The 17437-nt window shown below is 49.3% G+C and overlaps 8 protein-coding genes across 8 annotated transcripts; 3 read left to right on the plus strand and 5 right to left on the minus strand.

Annotated features, from left to right (window-relative positions):
- Window positions 1–223: 223 nt before the first annotated feature.
- Window positions 224–1448, plus strand: BDV27DRAFT_129807 (cytochrome b561 domain-containing protein). The gene is made up of 4 exons (XM_032067286.1): window positions 224–460; window positions 523–557; window positions 620–682; window positions 745–1448. The coding sequence occupies exons 1-4, from the start codon at window positions 328–330 to the stop codon at window positions 1237–1239; spliced, it is 726 nt and encodes a 241-aa protein (XP_031926566.1). The 5' UTR covers window positions 224–327; the 3' UTR covers window positions 1240–1448.
- Window positions 1449–1604: 156 nt separating this feature from the next.
- Window positions 1605–3205, plus strand: BDV27DRAFT_129809 (putative serine--tRNA ligase DIA4). The gene has a single exon (XM_032067287.1). It carries the CDS (start codon window positions 1635–1637, stop codon window positions 3183–3185), a length of 1551 nt encoding a protein of 516 aa, XP_031926567.1. The 5' UTR covers window positions 1605–1634; the 3' UTR covers window positions 3186–3205.
- A 339-nt stretch (window positions 3206–3544) lies between these two features.
- BDV27DRAFT_129810 (uncharacterized protein) lies at window positions 3545–5973 on the minus strand. Its single transcript, XM_032067288.1, has 2 exons — window positions 4800–5973; window positions 3545–4746 (listed from the first exon to the last, which is right to left on the minus strand). The coding sequence occupies exons 1-2, from the start codon at window positions 5322–5324 to the stop codon at window positions 3601–3603; spliced, it is 1671 nt and encodes a 556-aa protein (XP_031926568.1). The 5' UTR covers window positions 5325–5973; the 3' UTR covers window positions 3545–3600.
- Window positions 5468–5973, minus strand: BDV27DRAFT_6736 (uncharacterized protein). Its single transcript, XM_032077271.1, has one exon. It carries the CDS (start codon window positions 5924–5926, stop codon window positions 5612–5614), a length of 315 nt encoding a protein of 104 aa, XP_031926569.1. The 5' UTR covers window positions 5927–5973; the 3' UTR covers window positions 5468–5611.
- A 476-nt stretch (window positions 5974–6449) lies between these two features.
- On the minus strand, window positions 6450–8270 carry BDV27DRAFT_158731 (pyridoxal phosphate-dependent decarboxylase family protein; the record flags this gene model as incomplete). Its single annotated transcript, XM_032072750.1, has 2 exons — window positions 6450–8141; window positions 8208–8270. 2 exons carry the CDS (start codon window positions 8268–8270, stop codon window positions 6450–6452), a joined length of 1755 nt encoding a protein of 584 aa, XP_031926570.1.
- A 1402-nt stretch (window positions 8271–9672) lies between these two features.
- BDV27DRAFT_165432 (DUF3433 domain-containing protein) lies at window positions 9673–14246 on the plus strand (the record flags this gene model as incomplete). The annotated part of the gene is made up of 4 exons (XM_032073929.1): window positions 9673–10466; window positions 11115–12232; window positions 12290–13328; window positions 13397–14246. Exons 1-4 carry the CDS (start codon window positions 9694–9696, stop codon window positions 14244–14246), a joined length of 3780 nt encoding a protein of 1259 aa, XP_031926571.1. The 5' UTR covers window positions 9673–9693.
- A 297-nt stretch (window positions 14247–14543) lies between these two features.
- Window positions 14544–15571, minus strand: BDV27DRAFT_129814 (class I SAM-dependent methyltransferase). Its single transcript, XM_032067289.1, has 2 exons — window positions 15467–15571; window positions 14544–15403 (listed from the first exon to the last, which is right to left on the minus strand). The coding sequence occupies exon 2, from the start codon at window positions 15109–15111 to the stop codon at window positions 14647–14649; it is 465 nt and encodes a 154-aa protein (XP_031926572.1). The 5' UTR covers window positions 15112–15403; window positions 15467–15571; the 3' UTR covers window positions 14544–14646.
- A 151-nt stretch (window positions 15572–15722) lies between these two features.
- On the minus strand, window positions 15723–17003 carry BDV27DRAFT_129817 (uncharacterized protein). Its single transcript, XM_032067290.1, has 4 exons — window positions 16937–17003; window positions 16805–16883; window positions 16642–16729; window positions 15723–16581 (listed from the first exon to the last, which is right to left on the minus strand). The coding sequence occupies exons 3-4, from the start codon at window positions 16709–16711 to the stop codon at window positions 15857–15859; spliced, it is 795 nt and encodes a 264-aa protein (XP_031926573.1). The 5' UTR covers window positions 16712–16729; window positions 16805–16883; window positions 16937–17003; the 3' UTR covers window positions 15723–15856.
- Between the last annotated feature and the right edge of the window lie 434 nt (window positions 17004–17437).

Genomic DNA, 17437 nt, shown 5'->3' on the forward strand with positions numbered 1-17437 from the left:
CATGATGTCTGTCCGGATGCAGCTCAAGTACCAGCGAAGCGCAGGTACTTGGAGACCCGCGGGTGGCAGATAAGCATGGCTGGTACTTTGGCATTGGAGGTACACTCCGCTGCCCCACATAAATGCATTGCCAATCGAACGCGTCGAATTCGTCATTACCAACAATTACTACTATATCTTTTAGGTTGCTTCTGCTTCTTCTTCTTCTTCTTCTTCTTCTTCCCCTCCTTCCTGGTCCTCCTACTTTCTCATATCTTATTTGTAGACTTAGCTAGTCCTGAAAGTTCGCTTTTTTCCTTCTAACTTAGATTACCTTGGTAAAATATAATGGCTTCTGCTACCGGAATTCCCCAGGAACATCCTCAAACTATCGAGGCCCGAGAAGATGAGCCGCTGCTGGGCGGACCGGGCGATGTCGTCCAGAAGGAGGATGCATATATCATCTATAATCTGTTCACCGGTTAGATCACTTCCTGACTTGCATGGGAAAGTAGCCCGACTTAACGAATCGCCTGGTTTTAGGAACGGCCAGTCTGGCGCAGTTTGGAATCTGGATTGTAAGCCCATGTGTTTTGTACCCGAACATATCGCAACTGATGATTGACGGGTACGATTTTAGATCGCCATCCTGGTCTGGGCGGGTATCTTCTCCCATCCGCTGATACTCTTTTCTGCCCATCCGGTAAGTCGAGTCTAACGCACTGGAGAGATGCAAAAAAACAATACATAAGCTGATGACAGAAGCTCCTCAACTCATCTGCGCTGCTCCTCCAAGTTCAAGCTGCACTCATCCTCCAACCGACTGCGACACCCCAGCAGAAGCTCAAAGGAGCGCGCATTCATTACATCATCCAGGCGACCAGCGTGGCGACCTTTATCGCGGGCTTCATCGTCATCGAAGTCAACAAGGGCAGTCATGCACGCTTCACCTCGCCTCATGGTGTGATGGGCCTGATTACCTACATTCTCATCATCATACAGGCCACCGGGGGAGTCATTCAGTACTTTATCCCGGTTAAGGTCTTGGGCAGCGTGGACAATGGTAAGAAGCTTTACAAATACCATCGTCTATCCGGGTATGTCCTGCTGCTTCTTGAACTTGCGACTGTTTCCGCTGCTACGCGGACGACCTTCAACTTGACTGTGCTGTCGATTCCGCTGTGGGCCGTGGTTGTGGGCGCGGTTCTGGTGATCTCGGGCGTTGGGGCGAGAGTCAAGAAGCACAAATTGGGTCTATGAGTAGGATGATGGGTGTATATGAGTTATGGCGACGTAATCGATGCCTAGTTTTCTGTGGTCTACCATGCGGGTTAATTTCGGTTTTCATCGTGAAAAAGTTGTCAGATAGTAGTATATTTATGCCGACGCGTCAACACGCATTACACTTTGGGATATCCGGGGCAATTTCGAGGTACCATAGGACATGGAAGCTATATGAAGAAAATGTCCGCCCAGAGATATCGGAAATGGAACATAAATATGAAAGTGTTGGTCAAGATCAAAAGTGTATCGAATAAGTTTAGATGCGACGTCCCAAACGGGAAAAGTGCCTACTCCACATCTTTTTTGTCAGTGTCGTCAGTCCACTTTCACCTCTTTTTCCTCCTCATCTGCCCACCACATCCTCCTCCTCAATGGCGTCTACAAGGACACCATACGTCTGCCTAAATTGCAGGCTGACAAGGCCATTGACGCGACGTGCCTTCTCCTCCTCTACGCACCGCGCCGAAGCTCTCCGCCCTGCGACAGCCCCAAAGCCAACCCCGGACGTGAAGCACATCCGTCAGAACGCGGAGCTCTATTCCAAAAACAGCGTCGACCGCAATTACCCATCCCACGCCGACTACCCATTTCAGATCCAAAGCCTGTCCGAAGAAGCCCGCCGCCTTGACCAAGACCTCAAGACCCCCCGCTCCCGCATCAAACAGCTCGAAAAGGCCATCGGCAAGCTCGCAGCTTCCGCTCGCCAGGAAGGAGGCAATGGCGAAAACACCCCACCCCAAGAAGAAGAGCTCACAGCTCTGCGATCAGAGGCCCAAAGGCTCAAGGATGAATCGCAAGAGATGACCACGCGCAAGACCGCCTGTACGGAAGAAATTAACCGCCTCGCACTATCCCTCCCCAACCTATCCTCCTCCGAAACACCGGTCGGAGACGACCCCAGACTGATCGAATACCTCAATTTCGACCCCCAGTCGCCGCCCGGGTGGATCGCCAGTCCGGACCCTAGTCGCTCCCACGTCGCGATCGGCACGTCCCTCGGCCTCATCGATTTCACCAGCTCCGCCACCACCACCGGTTGGGGATGGTACTTCCTCACCAATGAGGGCGCACTCCTGGAGCAAGCATTGATTCAATACGCATTGAGCGTGGCTCGGAAACGCGGCTGGAAGCCCGTGTCCCCCCCGTCGATTGTCTACTCCTACATCGCCGAAGCCTGCGGTTTCCAACCCCGCGACCAGCACAACGAGCAGCAGATCTGGACCATCGAACAGAGCGAAAAGGACAAGAGCAAGCCGCAGCGATCTCTGGCCGGAACCGCCGAGATCCCTCTCGCGGCGATGTACGCCGGCCGCGACATCGACGCAGCGAATCTCCCCGTCAAACTGGTCGGACCTAGCCGGTGCTATCGCGCCGAGGCGGGATCCCGTGGTGTTGATACGAAGGGGTTATACAGAGTCCATGAATTCACGAAGGTGGAGATGTTCGCGTGGGCCGATAACTTCCCAGAAGCAGGTGCAAAGGGATTGCCGACGTCAGACCATCTCTTCAACGAGCTTCTCTCCATCCAGACCGAGATTCTGACCTCCCTTAACCTCCCCTGCCGAGTGCTGGAAATGCCGACCACGGACCTGGGCGCTAGTGCAAGCCGCAAACGCGATATCGAGGCTCTCTTCCCCTCCCGCCTGCGTGCCGGTGCGGAGCTCGAGTCGGCATGGGGCGAGGTGACCTCCGCTTCTATCTGTACGGACTATCAGAGCCGTCGGTTGGGGACCCGGGTGCGCGGGGGAGCAGCTAAGGAGTCTCGATTCCCGCATACGGTCAACGGTACTGCCATGGCTGTTCCCCGGGTGTTGGCCGCTATTCTGGAGAACGGATGGGATGAGAAGCGGAAGGTTGTGGTTGTACCGGAGGTGCTGAGGAACTGGATGGGTGGTTTAGAGGTAATTGGGGAGTCTTCGTGACTACAGAAGCGATAGAAATTGTATGTTATATATGATATTGCATTGTACATTATACTACTCATGAAACTGATATTTTTTTTGAGCCGGTTTATCTCGTGTACAACATCAACCCAGACATCAGATTTAAAAATATCTGTACAAAACCATACGGATGACGTTCGGCAATAGGGAAAATTAAGCAGAGAACACACAGTTAAGTCCAAGACGCTACCCTAGATGACGGGATCATAACTTCGTAACACGTTAAAAACATCATGTCGTCAGCAAAACACAAAAACCAGAAAACTTCTAAAATCGATATCTCAAACACAAATATAAGGGGAGTGGTGACGTGAAATAGGTAAAGGGTATCAAAAGTTAAGAAAAAAAAAAAAAAAAAGCCGTATCGTAGATCTTTTTGAGGTATCGTAATCGTTTAATCCCAAGGAATATCTTCATCTTCGACTTTGATGCAGGTTAGATAAGGAAGGCCACCTGAACTGGTGTCCAGTTCGCCGCCTTTGAGGTCTAGCTCGAGGAAATTCCTCATTAACGGCCTTACGATTTCCCGAGCCAGTCGTTTGAGTTCGTCCATTTTGCGCTCGAATCGCTTCAGGACATCACGAGAGTATAAGGAGTCCGACGATGGGGTCGGGTGCACTCTGAGAAACTTCTTCAGTTCATCATGAGGCAGATAAGCCTGAGTAGACGCCGAACCGACCAGGCGGTATACTCGTGCGGAGGTTAGAGGGGTAGCGACAGCGGCTTTCGAAGCGGCCGAGTGATGGTCCTGACCCCGGTGGGTAGTGGGTTGTGAGGGACGGCTGTGGCTGCTTGTGGTCGGGGTGCTCGAGGAAGAGTTTTTGAGGATTGGAGCCGGAGGGGGCGTGGTGCTGTCCACAAGCCATTGCCGGAAGAGGGAGACCGCAAGCCAATCGAGGTATGCGTTGTTGGGCGTCACGCGTTCGCCGCGGGAGGTAGTGAGCGTGAGTCGCAACAGTTTGGAGTCGATGCGCGACTTCATATATTCCAAATCCTCCACCTTATCCTCGATAATATCTAGTACAGTATCCGGGAGCGGAGAATATGCTCCATTTCGCAGGTGTGGTAGTCCCGCAGGCCATTGCCCAACAACGTGGATTAGGGCCTCAGAGTATATGACGCGACTGCGCGCAAGATAACCCAGCTTGAGGTAGCTCGGGGGGTATTTCGCGATTTGCTTGAAGAGCCGCGACCCAAATCCGAGGAGGTGGTGATCAACTCGCGGCCCCGTTACTGGAAGAGCGTCGTACATGTCGGCTAGCGCAAGAAGAGACCTGCACTCGGCGTAGGCAGTCGCAATGTTGACGCTGTTTAGCGCCGGTGGATGATTGTAGAACAAGCGGAAAAGATTATCGTAGTCGCGGATCGTCGGGTCCATTGGTGCGTTTCCCGTGTCTGTATGAGGTATGTTCATAACGGATTGCATTCCGGCCAGATTTGCCATCGAACGAATGAAGCCTGCTTGTGTACCTGATGGTTTCGTCACCGACGGAGGATATTGCCCCAGGTTATTTCCAAACGTGCTGGAGAAGCTTGGGGGCTGTTGCCGCGGAGGGTCAGCATATGAACAACACATAGGACCAATGAACCGACCTTCTGAACTAGGATTGGTTCCTCGTCTTCCGCCTTGTTTTCCCAGTCTAGCTCAAATCTCCATCTTCTTTTATCTGGAGAAAAGACTGCACCCGTTTCAGACTGAGCAAGAGTGGAACCGTTCGACAAAGACGAATTATCTTCGCTAATTCGGGATAGCATCGCGGGATCCGCAATGGGTGGCCTGGATGTAGCAGCCTGTCGGGACCATTCATCGCGAGTACTTGTGTCAAAGAAGCCTGAACATTGTGCCAAAATCAACCGATGTAATAGGTACCGCCTCTCTTGTCCACTTGCGCGGATAACAATCTCGACATCGCCGGTGTGCGTGAAAATGGGGAAATCATTCTGAGGTTGGTGAATAAGCCCACCGTGGTGGGACCGGCTCGAGCGATGTCGCCGGCCAGAGTGGCGCGACACGGAAGAAGTAGCGCTCTGCGTGGGAAGGGAGCGGTCCAGGATCTGGGCCTGAGAGACCATTTCGGAGGGGGTGAATGCAAGAGTTGTGGAAGACTTCGAGGTCATGGTCAGACCGTGGCGGCGACAAGAGAACGCAATAACAAGACGCCAGAGCGCCGTGTGCGGGCCTTCATACAAGTCCACACTCCCACAAAATCGGAGATTATTTCTCGGTCATGGGAATAAGGACAGCCGTCTTTCAAGGGAACCTCTCCGCGAAAAATTGGGATGATTTGCCGACTGTTTACCCCCGCGGCGATAACCAACAAGCACTAGTAACGGGGGGAGGTTGAGTGGGTGTGGGATATCCAGAATTAGGATTAGATTTGATCAGATGGTCGGGGGGGCTTGTTTCAGTTCATTAAGGACCAGAGCGAAACAACAGGCAGAGAGAGGCTGATATCTGATACGATGGAGTGGGATCCACTTAATGCGATTAGCACTGCAAGCCAAGGTCGCTTAGTGGTTGTCACTGATAGGTAAATAAACAAAAGATTGCGACAGAGAGAACTCAAAAGAGAGAGAGACTTGAACAGGGAGTGTGTGATGCATATAAATGACCATCTGACTGCAGGCCAGGAAGTGAGTCTCTTCTGGAATTCCAGACGGTGATTGTTTGCAGAGACTCTCATCCTGAATTTACTTGTTTGGCTCATGGTTTCGAACATGCCGGCACATGACTGGGCATACCTGAGGTTGGGCGGTCGGAGAGGGCAGTAACAATCAATCCGCCGAAAACAGTTTAGCGGGTCTGAGGGCATCGCATCCATCTTTCTGTAAACAAATTCGACGTACCATCATATATACATGACATCTCCTTGATGGGGAGACCTTCTGCTGCGGATACCTTTGGTACTATCCGAAAAAGTTGCTCTAAAAGGCTACCCACGTTATTCTATACTAGCCAGGACAGACTTCTCAAAGCTACTGACCAGGTTTGGTCCCTTTCTTCCTAATTAGGTAGAGAAATGCTCCTAGGTTCGCATTGAAAGTAACGCCCTGGAAAAGCATAGCAAAAGAGGAGAGAAAGACAGCGAAAGATACTACACGCTATCTGACCGTGACAGCAGAGTTCCTGGGGAAGATATTGCCCTGAACTGTACACAGTAAACACGCCAGCTTTTCATAGAGCTATCAAGTCTTCCGAATGAATTCAATGTTGCCCGAGAAAGGCTGCGCAGGACCCCCATTTCAGCCATCCATTTCCGGTAAGATCACTTTTGTGGGAGTTGTGATGGTCTCTATGTCCGAGTTCACCACCTCCGAGATAACCTGGACCAAGCCTTCCGCGACGCAAGGGGTCGTCATGCGATTGCAAGCGATCCGTAAGAAGTCTCCCAGCTCTTCCTGTCTCCCCGAGCCCGGTGCATAATCCACCATCCATCCCCGCTTCATAAGCCCCGCAGAGATGAGACGGGTAAAATATGTATTCTGCATGGCCCTGTCTTGAGCAGAACTCGTGCATTTGAGTGATGTGCCTACATAGTAGAAGCACACTTGTGTACATGGTACATCCACATCTCCTACAAGGTGGAGTGAAGGTTCCTCTTCGATCAACCGAGCAAGGTATTTAGCTCCATCATAGGCCCCTTCGACTTGTTTTGCGATGCCTTCTGTACCATAGTATCGCCAGTGAAAGTATAACTTGACGGCGTCTGGCCGGCGACCGCATTGAGGAGTGAAAGACGCCAGGTCGTACACTTCTCGAGGATCCGGTGCATTCTGAATCGCTTTGGATGTACGCCAATTGTAATGAACACTATCGAGATAAGAAGGCATCTCCACATGGTTATTGGACAACTTCCCCTCAAATGCGGCCGTACTGGGCCAGGAACACAAATCAGAAGGAGACATGCTGCAATCTTGATGAAACAAATACCCAGCAGTCAGGCTGTTCGCATACCAGAACGTACGGAGGTCCTTTCCGAGAAGAAAGGAGCAGATCTGTGGCACACCCAGTAGTTTATGTGGATTGTATGCGATACTGTCTGCGAACTCACAGCCAGCCAGCTTGTACGTGAGCTTGTCGGAAAATGCAGCGGCACCGCCCCAGCACGCATCCACGTGGAACCAGGCATTATATTCATGGGCCAGCTTGCCAATGCTCTCTAAGGGATCATAAGCCCCACGAACAGTTGTCCCTGCTGTTCCACATATAAATAGTGGGACCTCTTCCGCAGCTATTGTGGCATCGAGAGCTTGTTTAAGGGCGCTGGGATCCATGGAACCGTCGGTAGTTGTGGAAATCTTCTTGACGGAATGTGACCCTAGACCCAGAACTTGGGCTGCATTGAATACTGAAAAGTGTGCAGCTTCTGACGCAAATATTACTAGACGTGGCGACGATATACCATGCAGACCAACCTCTTTGAGACGAGGAAAACGTACATTCCGTGCGATCAGCAGAGCGGTACTGTTCGCTGCTGCTCCGCCTGGGACAGTAATGCCTCCTGAATTTGAATCGCCAAGGCCGAAGAGATGGGCCAGCTCTTCCCCAACATGTTTCTCTATGAGAGTTAGAGCTGGTGAGACTCGAAATACGTGGTCGTTGCCATTCAATGTGGACAGGAGTAAATCTGCAGCAATTCCGGGAACGGATGGTGACGACCATAGTTTGTCCATAAACCCTGGAGACGATGTATTGACCGAATATCGCAGAAGGGTTGAAGTTGAGGATGCTATGGCCTCCAGGCCTTGTCCCGTCTGCGGAAGATCTAATGATAGACGCTCGCGAAGCTGAGCTGGACGGCTTAGGTAGGACTGCAAGGTATTGCCGGTAGAATAGCACCCGTTCGATAGCTGTCTTTTAGTTGTAAGAGTGTCGTAGTCATCTTCGGAAGCGCGAAGAAAGGGGCTTATGTATCTCAGCACACTATCGACAGCCTTCATAAATTAGCAACACTGTCACGAGAGATATCTTGCCAGAGCCCAAGACAAAGCTGAATGTACCTCGGTGAGTTCAGCCACTCTACCGGCAGGCAAAGCATCTTTTTCAATTGAATCCGTAGGCATTATAGCTCCCTCAATGATAGTCTCGGGCTATTTTGTGCGTTCAAGGTCTGGGTGAGAACGTGGGTTAAATATTATCGCTTGCACCCTGTAATAAGCCGGTGGTTGCCTTGTCGCAAGCTCTTAGTTGACCATTTATATCTTATTTGCCTGATACGTGTTTTTACGGCTCACCTCCAACAGATGAGAAAGACGGTTTATCAACGCCCTTCAGCAATAAGCAGTTGATACTAGTCTATACAAAGCGAGGTCCTAGTGTTGTGCCAGCCATGGGTAGTCGTTCAAGTGATATTCTGTAGGTTCCCTTTCATCCTTCACATGTCCATTGCACGACCCGCCGTGCGACATTCAAGGAAATGATATACTGTGAGATTGACGAAGCGTAATAGTCCTCATACGAGTCTATGAGTTTATCTTATGGTGTAAATAGTATCGCCACGTTCATGTCATAGTCAGTGTAGTCTGTGGTATGTACATAGTTGAAATTTCAACCTTGGCTTCATAATCAGTTAACAACCCTGAACCCTAAATGGATACTGGATGAAAGTTTCCCCTAGACGCACGCTGTATTCCTCTAGAAAATTAAACTACTTCCTTTATGTTCCTTACTTACTTTTTTAGAACGAAACTTCGTCCAAGTGCGACTTTACTGATGATTGGTAGAATGCAATTTCGCTCTCCCCACAGCTTGTTTGAACGTGCAGTGAAGATCTATCCGAGCTAGGCAAAAGCCAGCCTTGTCAATATAACCGATGGTCCCATCGAACATCCTTCCTTATCTTCGTATTCTACTGCTGTCCCTTGGTAACATGTTCTTTTACTCCGTATAGAGTGAGTCTTCCGTGGGGACAAAGGCAAACAAACGTTCCAATATTGCGAGGATGCGCAAAAGTCCTCTCCTCATCTGACTCCAAGCAGGAAGCACTTAGTATGCAGTAGTCCATGTCAGAAACCACTAGACAAGATTTGATTGGACTTAAAATACATATAGGTGTTACTCTAATGAGATCTTCCATGGATTCTAAGACATTTAGTAAGGAAAAGTCCTCCCACGGAATAATTCGGCGGTGCCAAGTAAATGAAGCCTTAGTCAACGTCGCAGTTGACGCCCACTGCCCACGCGCACTAAATAGCCGCTGACCCTGAACGAAGCCCTGATCATCAAAATCCCCGCCGTTAGCCTTGCAGTAGCGTTAGTGCTATGCTCCTTGCGAGGCTGTACCCAAGCGCTAACTGAGGGTCCTCCATTCAATCCCCGAGTGAAAAGGCCCATAATAGACATTGGTGTCTCTCCCTTTTTGCGTCTTTTCTGCTTTCACTTTCCCTGGGAACAGTTTCCAAATGTTCTCCCATACTCGCAGTCTCTCGTAGGGGTCGAACCGTGGGTAGTGAATACGTCCACTCGCAACTTGCTGTTGCTCGGTGCATGATGGCTCGCTCGCCGTCGCCCGACATCTCTTTGGACGATCGTACTTCTAATAATTATAAATTTTCTGCGAATTCCCCAGTTTCTCCTGATTCAAGGCCTTCCACCCTGCGCAGCCAAAGCAGTGAATCTTTGAGACAAGGGGCCAATGGTTCCACAGCAGAATTCTCTGATGAGCCCCAAAGGCGTGATTACCATAGCAGGTTTCGCGAGGAGGGAGATGACAATAGCGAAGATGTTCGCGTCAAGAATGGCGTCCATGAGATAAACATACTTCCAGCCCCTGACCAGCCAGCCTCCGATTCGCAAATACGTCATGACCAAAGAAAACAGTCTCCGAGCTGGCTACCGTTTACACTCCAGAACAACTTCCTTGGCCTGCTCAGCCTGCTAGCCTTGGTGCTGTGTGCCGTGACGATCGCATTGCTTGTGACGTCCCAGACAAATTATGGTTTAGGGTCGGACGATGGATCCTCGAAGATCTTGTTCGGTTGGCGATTCAGCCCAACTTTGGTAGCAGTCATCTACATCCAAATGACAGCTATGCTGGTGGACGACGTCAAGCGATTGGAGCCATTTGCTCGGCTAGCAGGCCCCGAAGGGTCTGAGGCATCTTCAAGTATTCTTCAAAAGCCTGGAGCCTGGTGGAATGCGCTCCACGATGGATTCTCCAGGAGGAAGAATGGGGGCTCTTCAAGAGGCTGGGTATTGTTTTGCGCAACCTTGGTCAATGTCCTCGGATTTCTTTTAATCTCACCGCTGTCGTCGGCTTTGTTAGTCTCAGTCGACGTGACAGTCCCACGCCAGGCGGACTTCCTTCGCCTGATACCACGGCCTGACGCGCCCCTTTCTCTTAGCCAGAGTCGCATCGCTCGCTTTCGGACGATTAGCCATTTTGCCCAAAACGTATCGACTTCGCCATGGGTTACGGATAAGTGGGCCATGCTTCCATTTTGGCCAACTTCCTGGGAGAGCCCACGGTTTGGATCGTTACCTTCCACTCAACAAACGTGGAAGGCGGAAACTACGGCGTTCAAAAGTGATTTCGAGTGCAACAAAATGGAGGTCGAAAACTCGTCCAGCAAGGAAGTAATAATAGGGGACGAGCACAGTAATGTTACCGTCGTTTCTAATACCACTGTCTGGTCCTCCGGCGATTGTAAGCTGGGACTCTCAGCTATTATAACCGGTCCTAACATGTGGACTGAAGGTGGTGCCAGCTGGTCGAACTTCTCATTTTTAGGAATGAACACAAGCAGATCGTCGCTCGATCTTGATATCCAGAATGTGACACAAACGAAGGAATGTACCAGCCATGACTACCTCCTGCTGTTGGAGGGAAACAGCACCCTGAATGTGAATCTATGTACGACAACATATTCAATGGCTAATATCACGGCCTTAATTGACCTCTCGGGCAGTGAGCCAAAGATCTCCTTCAATGAGAGTGAATACATTCAGAACCGACAGAAGGTTCCGGATACTTTGATGAGCACCAAGATGATGCGAGACGAGGCAGTGGACCCCAATTGGACGAGCTCCATGCTCACCCTAAATTTCGACCATACTCCGTATCTTTACGGACCAGCTCGTCTGTTATGGGTAATATATAAGAATAATTTCACTGCGATGGTTGAAGACAGAAACAGGACTTCCCGTGCGGCGGAAATTCAGCAACGATTCTTTGGAGAAATGATCCAGTCAAGCTTGACCGAGCGAGGTGCCTCTCAGTACCTTCCTACCCAAGGTCATGTCAGGACTGTTGAAAGAAGAGTGACCACTACCGCCGGGCCTGCAATAACACTCATAGTTTTGTTCTTTCTATCCTTCTGTCTCCTTCTAATCACGTGGAGAGGCTCACGACTCCAGCACAGACCGTTGAATGTGAAAACTGATCCTGCATCACTTGCCGGGGCGACTTCTCTTCTGGTGGAGAGTCCTCGGACCAGGTTTTGTTTCAAAGACTTCAACCAGGCATCAGATAAGGAGCTGCAGACACTATTGGAGGGTAAGCGGTATTACACAGACTCAGAAGCACTACACGAGACGATTCCTGATAAGTGCGAAACCGTCAATCAAACAATGAGGGATTCGCCCCCGGAATCAGCCTCGAGAACCAACTGGGTTCCAGGAGTGCTCCGTCTTCCAACCCTACTGGTACTACTTGTATGTCTTGTAGCCGTACTCACCGGGGTTGTGGTATTGTACCATTTCGCGCAGTTGTCCCAGCTGTATGGGAAAGCTTTCGTCTATCAAGCAAACATTTCCATTTTTGATAAACAGCTGTCCACTGTTGGGCCGTTCTCCATGATCCCAACCATCATAGCCGTATGTATCGGCTTGTGGTGGGGTGTTATTGACAGTACCTTTTGCCGCCTACAGCCATATCTGGCCATGGCTAAACGTTACCGGCCATTATCGGAGAGCGTGGATCTATCATATCAATCATCTTACTGGATATGGGCCACGATTAAGGCTCTAAAGAATAGTCACTGGATGTTGGTATGGGTTACGCTGGGCACAGCTATTTCACCGATATGTACGTTCATATGATTATTCACTGTATGGTCTGGATGTACTAACCGCGGGCCTCTAGTCACTACGACCATGTCAGCGCTCTTCCAGCGCGACACTGGAGTGGTAATAGAGACACAAACGCTGGAGCGTTCGCTGGAGATTCGTCAAATCCCTCATGTCTTCAAAACCCAAGAGTTTACTATACGATACGCTACTAATTTCTTGGGCACCATCCTTGCTCAACTCCACGGGAATTTGTCCTCGCACTGGATGTATACAGCTGCAAACCAACTGGCCTTGAATGGATCTGAGCCAGCCTGGAGTAAGGGAGGCTGGAGCTTTGTTCCCGTCGATCTAAGTAGCGTCAGCCTTTCAACCCCGGGGAAGATTGGCATCGATTATCAGGGAGGTATTGACAAGAACTCTCAAATCAATGTCTCGCTTGCCACGCCCGCTATCCGCGGTAGAATTGAATGCAGTCCTTATGAAGGCTTGCTAAATCTTTCTGCATGGATAACACCTACTGATGTGAGCAATTCGTCCAGTTGGATGTTGAGCCCGAGCGCTGGGGACCTCAAGATGGCGTATCAGTTAGGAGTGGGCTTTAAACTAAACGAATACCGACCAAGCATGATATTCCCTGAACCGTTACGCAACTACACAAACTGTGATAAATGCACTCCGATCTTTGCCAATCCATCCTCGATCGAGTGCTGTGGCAACGGGACCGACACTGGGACAGATCCGATGGCTGCTGTTGGTTATTGGTCACCGAATGGCAATCCGGCAGAATGGAACCCAAGGGCCTGGTCACGTAACTTCACAACCAAATGGATACATGGCCATGCACAATCAGCAACCGAATTGCTCGGACCCTATGGCTATAAGCAACCACATCTGCTATTCACGAATATACCTTCGATAACGGCCATGAACTGTATACCGCTAGTAGAAACAGCTAATGCAGAGGTGACCGTGGATCCTGCTACTGGCGAAGTTCGAGCGTTCAACATCACAGATGAACCACAAGTTGCGGATAATGCGTTTTCGGACGTCTTTCTGCCTCATAGAACGTCTGACCAGGAACTATCGCAGATTAACTATAATGCAACCATCAGGTAAGTTATTCGGTTAACGAGATTCACAACCACAGACGAACTACTGCTAATCTGATTTATGCTGCTAGCTACGGAGTGCTTTTCATGACGCAGATGCTCACCGCAGCGAACATTCAGAACATTATCGGACCAAGTCGCATACTAGGCTTCATCACGGAAGATACAACTGACAATACCTTCAATATCCGTGACGAAGCGCACGGGTTAAATCTGGACTTCATGTCCTATTCCATGTACTCCCTAGCGGGCGAGGACCCAGCGGTACTTCTCGATCCTACGGTCTTCTCATCCCTTTCTTCGAAAACATTTTCCACCTTCTTCCAGCACTTCGCAAACAGCAATCTCACCATGACAAGAGGTAGCTGGGTCTATCAGCCCATTAACGCAAGCTTACCGTCGGACCTTACCCCGGCCGTAACTGATGCTACGCTTCTGGAGGATGCACCGCTTACAGACTATCAAAATGAGATACATCCAATCTCCCATACGAATCGGACGGTTGTGGTGATGGTTTCTAAAAACGTCGAGATGCTACAGATGAACGCTGTCGCTGTGTGGCTCAGTGTGAGCATACTAGCGTGGCTTATTATTGCCACAGTTATCGTGACGGTCTTTCATCGGCAGTACCTGAGGCGGTTGATTCGGAACGTAGAATGTCTTGGAGACATGTTGGTTTTGACTGCAGGAAGTGAAAACCTTGTGCATATGATCCGGGAGATGCAAGATGGAAGGCTTACTGAGGGTGAGAAGAGTTGTCTTTACGCGCGCTTAGGGTGGTTTCAAGATGATGATGGGAATGTCAGATGGGGAGTGGAAATGGCAGAGAGCTATATGGGCCGGCCACCAGTACAGTGGTTAAATCATGATGATAGAGAAAAGAACAGAGGGGAGCATGCAGCCGATACTAGTTCGGTGTAGCTCGCCGCTGCCGGTCTATGACAAGCATATGTATATATTTGTAAATGAGCTAGCTATATGTGATTAAGTTTGTATAAAGGCCAGAGATTAAAAACAACTGTACAAATGCTATACTTCGCTACTGGGCTCTGTTCTGCTAGATTATTGCCAGGCTATTGAATACATCAATAAGATGCCACTCTAAAAGTCCTAAGCGTTCGATAATAGCGTTCGCTTAGCAGTAGAACGTATATCTTGCAGTCTTCATAAGAAAAGTGTCTTGAGTTCCACTAAACACGTTATCCCATAGCTAAACTACATGATACTGAGCGAGCAGTAAACCCATACAGAGCGACCTTCACACAGTTCACTTTATATCCACGATCCTCACTACATTGAATCATAACTTGGTAGCCCGAGCCTAGAACAATTGCATCTTTCCACTGCGAGCACCAGGAACATCCGATAGACGATCAGCCAGCACGAATCGCGCATCCCCGCAACCAGCTTGGTCAAGTAAGCTTACAATCTGTTCCTGAGTAAAACTATCATGAGAGATGGTACATGCAGCAAAGTGTTCGGGATTCACTGCATCTAGCGAAACATGCTCGCTCACGGCCGACGAGTCGCGTGTAGCCCAGTCAATGATGAGGAAAACGCCACCTGGACGTAGTCTCGATGCTAAGCGCTGCGTAGCTAGTTGTATAGCTTCAACATGATGCAGGGCCATGCAGATAGCAACCAGATCAAAGCCGTTCAGCTCCTCATCGTCCAGGGAAGGAATGGTTGGCTGAACTCTTGGGGTTAAAAGATTACCTTGGACGGCCATCATACGAGATTCGGGGAGTCCTAGACTTGCAGCAGTAGCACGGTATTTATCTAACATTCCGTCTGAGAGATCGATACCAATGCACCTGGAGAATAGGTGGTGGAGGGGCTATAATTGCAGCAAGCCCATCAGTATAGGTCTCGCCAGTTGGATTAATGGGCACTGCCTAGAGCATATCATAGAGACTACCCCGTTACCACATGCGTAGTCCATTAGCTTGGTTTCTCTCGTGGTGTCGTTCGAAGGAAGTTGAACCCCGAGCCAGTTCACGTTGCTAGTGAGGAAGTCGGATATTTGCTTCTGCAAGTCGTGCACCCACTTGTCTTTGAAGACAGATTTGGCTGCTCTACTGTTTGAGATTAATCAATTGTTCTATGCACTTTTCTTAGATACTTCTCCATAATTGACTTACTTCCAATAAGCCTGGTTCTTGTCTGCCAGGCTGGTGTTGGTCATAGTCGTCGTATCGGCGGTTCTGGTATAGGAGCGAAGTAAGAAGGAAACAGATGTAGTAAGAAATAAAACGATACAGTGCTGTCGATTCGTTATAACTATACTACAAATTAGTCATTCCCTCTTTATATATCTTTGCGATTAAAAGCCAAGGTTCCTAAGCTTGTCGAACAGCATTTCGATTGGTTAGGGCAACGGACCGATGCACAGCGGGCCGATCCAGCGGACACCGTGAAATCCCGACTGAAGTATACAATTATAGAAGAGTTTCACATGGTCGCTTGCATTACGATAAAGCCAAGATGCCAATATTTCCTATTGGAAATTCACCGCTCAGACCACACATCCCTCAAGTATCTTTTCCAAGATTAACCAAATTAAAGCGATGCAACCAAGCTACCAGAACCTCCTTGAGACCTTGTCGGAGAAGCTCATCACCAAACAGATACTCTTCAGATCGATTCTGATCCCACGAGAACGTCCTTTGCTGACTGTAAACCAACGATGCATTCCCGCTCCTGATCATACATTTAGTCTCCCCCCAGTCACTCAAATACGGAAGAACAGGTCTCCACATCAAAGTCTGTGCCATGACAACCGGAAGCAGATCCTTAAATTGCTGATGGAGACGAATACGAGCCCATTTCTCACCGACAGCATTGATCTCCTGACCATCGAAATGTCGCCTGACCTCTGCACAAAGCGTCTGATCCACCATCTGGCGGACGCTACGCTTAAGGTACGATATCTGCTGTTCAGCAAAGTGATACACCTCATTCAAGGGAAAGCTATCTTGATCTCGACCAATGTGTTGGATGATGGTAATCTGCATATGCTCGATTTCCTGCTTCAATCTCTCGAGTCGGTAGTTGGTCCACTCGGTATACAGTTCGGGGAGATCGCAATATGATCGCACATTTGAGATATAACTATCGTCGTAGAAACCAGGTATAGCTGCGCGGTATGAAGTTATGGTTGTGATCCGCTCGGCCGTTCCAAAGGCTCGAGCGGCTAGGTGTTCGACTTGGCCTCCTTGAAGCATAAAACAATGTCCCAGGGAAGGTCCCTCAACCTATATGGAGAATTATTAGTTGTGGGGTTATTGACACAGTAGAGGTTGGTGACCATGTACCTTTGCTGCACTGCCATCACCTTTCCTGATATAGGTTTCTCCCCCGGTCATGTGTGTAGTATCACTGAGCATTAGGACCGCTACGTATGGGTAAGAGTCATAGCTTTTTTTTTTTTTTGTTTTTTTTTTTTGTCAGCACGTACTACAATGCTAAGAAATGAATAGGGGAGAAACAGGAAGAAAGAAAGAAAGAAGACATAGAGGTAGACAGAGAGGGAGAAACGAAAGAGGACCTACTGCCAAGGTATGACCGCACTCTCCCTAAGTGGATCATAGCCATCCTGTTCATCCATGCAGACACAGTTTGCTCTTGGCTCCACCTCAAGCTCGCTCAATAGATCATCCACCGTACACCCAGCAGTTTGAATATTTGTATGGCCGATTTCTGTTGGCATGATTATAGTCAGTGGCACGCCAGCAACTTCAGATACAATTCTTATTGTCTCCGGATGCGTCCAGAGGTCCGAGATGAATTTTAAATGTTTGGCCAGATTGCGTAGGATAAATGTGCCAGCGCCGTATGACTTTGCACAGTTTATTAAAATATGAGGCCTTATCAACGATCGTCGATAGGCACGCACCCCTCTCTCGGAGAGAAAAGGGAACGGAACACTTCCTGCTATGGAGGTTGATGTGTTCGAGTCTTTCAACCCGAGGTCTTTCATGGTAAATAGGGAAGCAGGAGGGGTATAATTAAGGTGAACCTAAAAGCTATCTTTTCAGAATAGAGAATAGAATAGCAGTACTCCCACAAGAAAGGGCCGTACTTTGGGGTCAAAGACATCCTCGACCTCATTA

Source organism: Aspergillus caelatus (assembly GCF_009193585.1).
Source record: "Aspergillus caelatus strain CBS 763.97 unplaced genomic scaffold BDV27scaffold_112, whole genome shotgun sequence".
Taxonomy (NCBI): Eukaryota; Fungi; Ascomycota; class Eurotiomycetes; order Eurotiales; family Aspergillaceae; genus Aspergillus; species Aspergillus caelatus.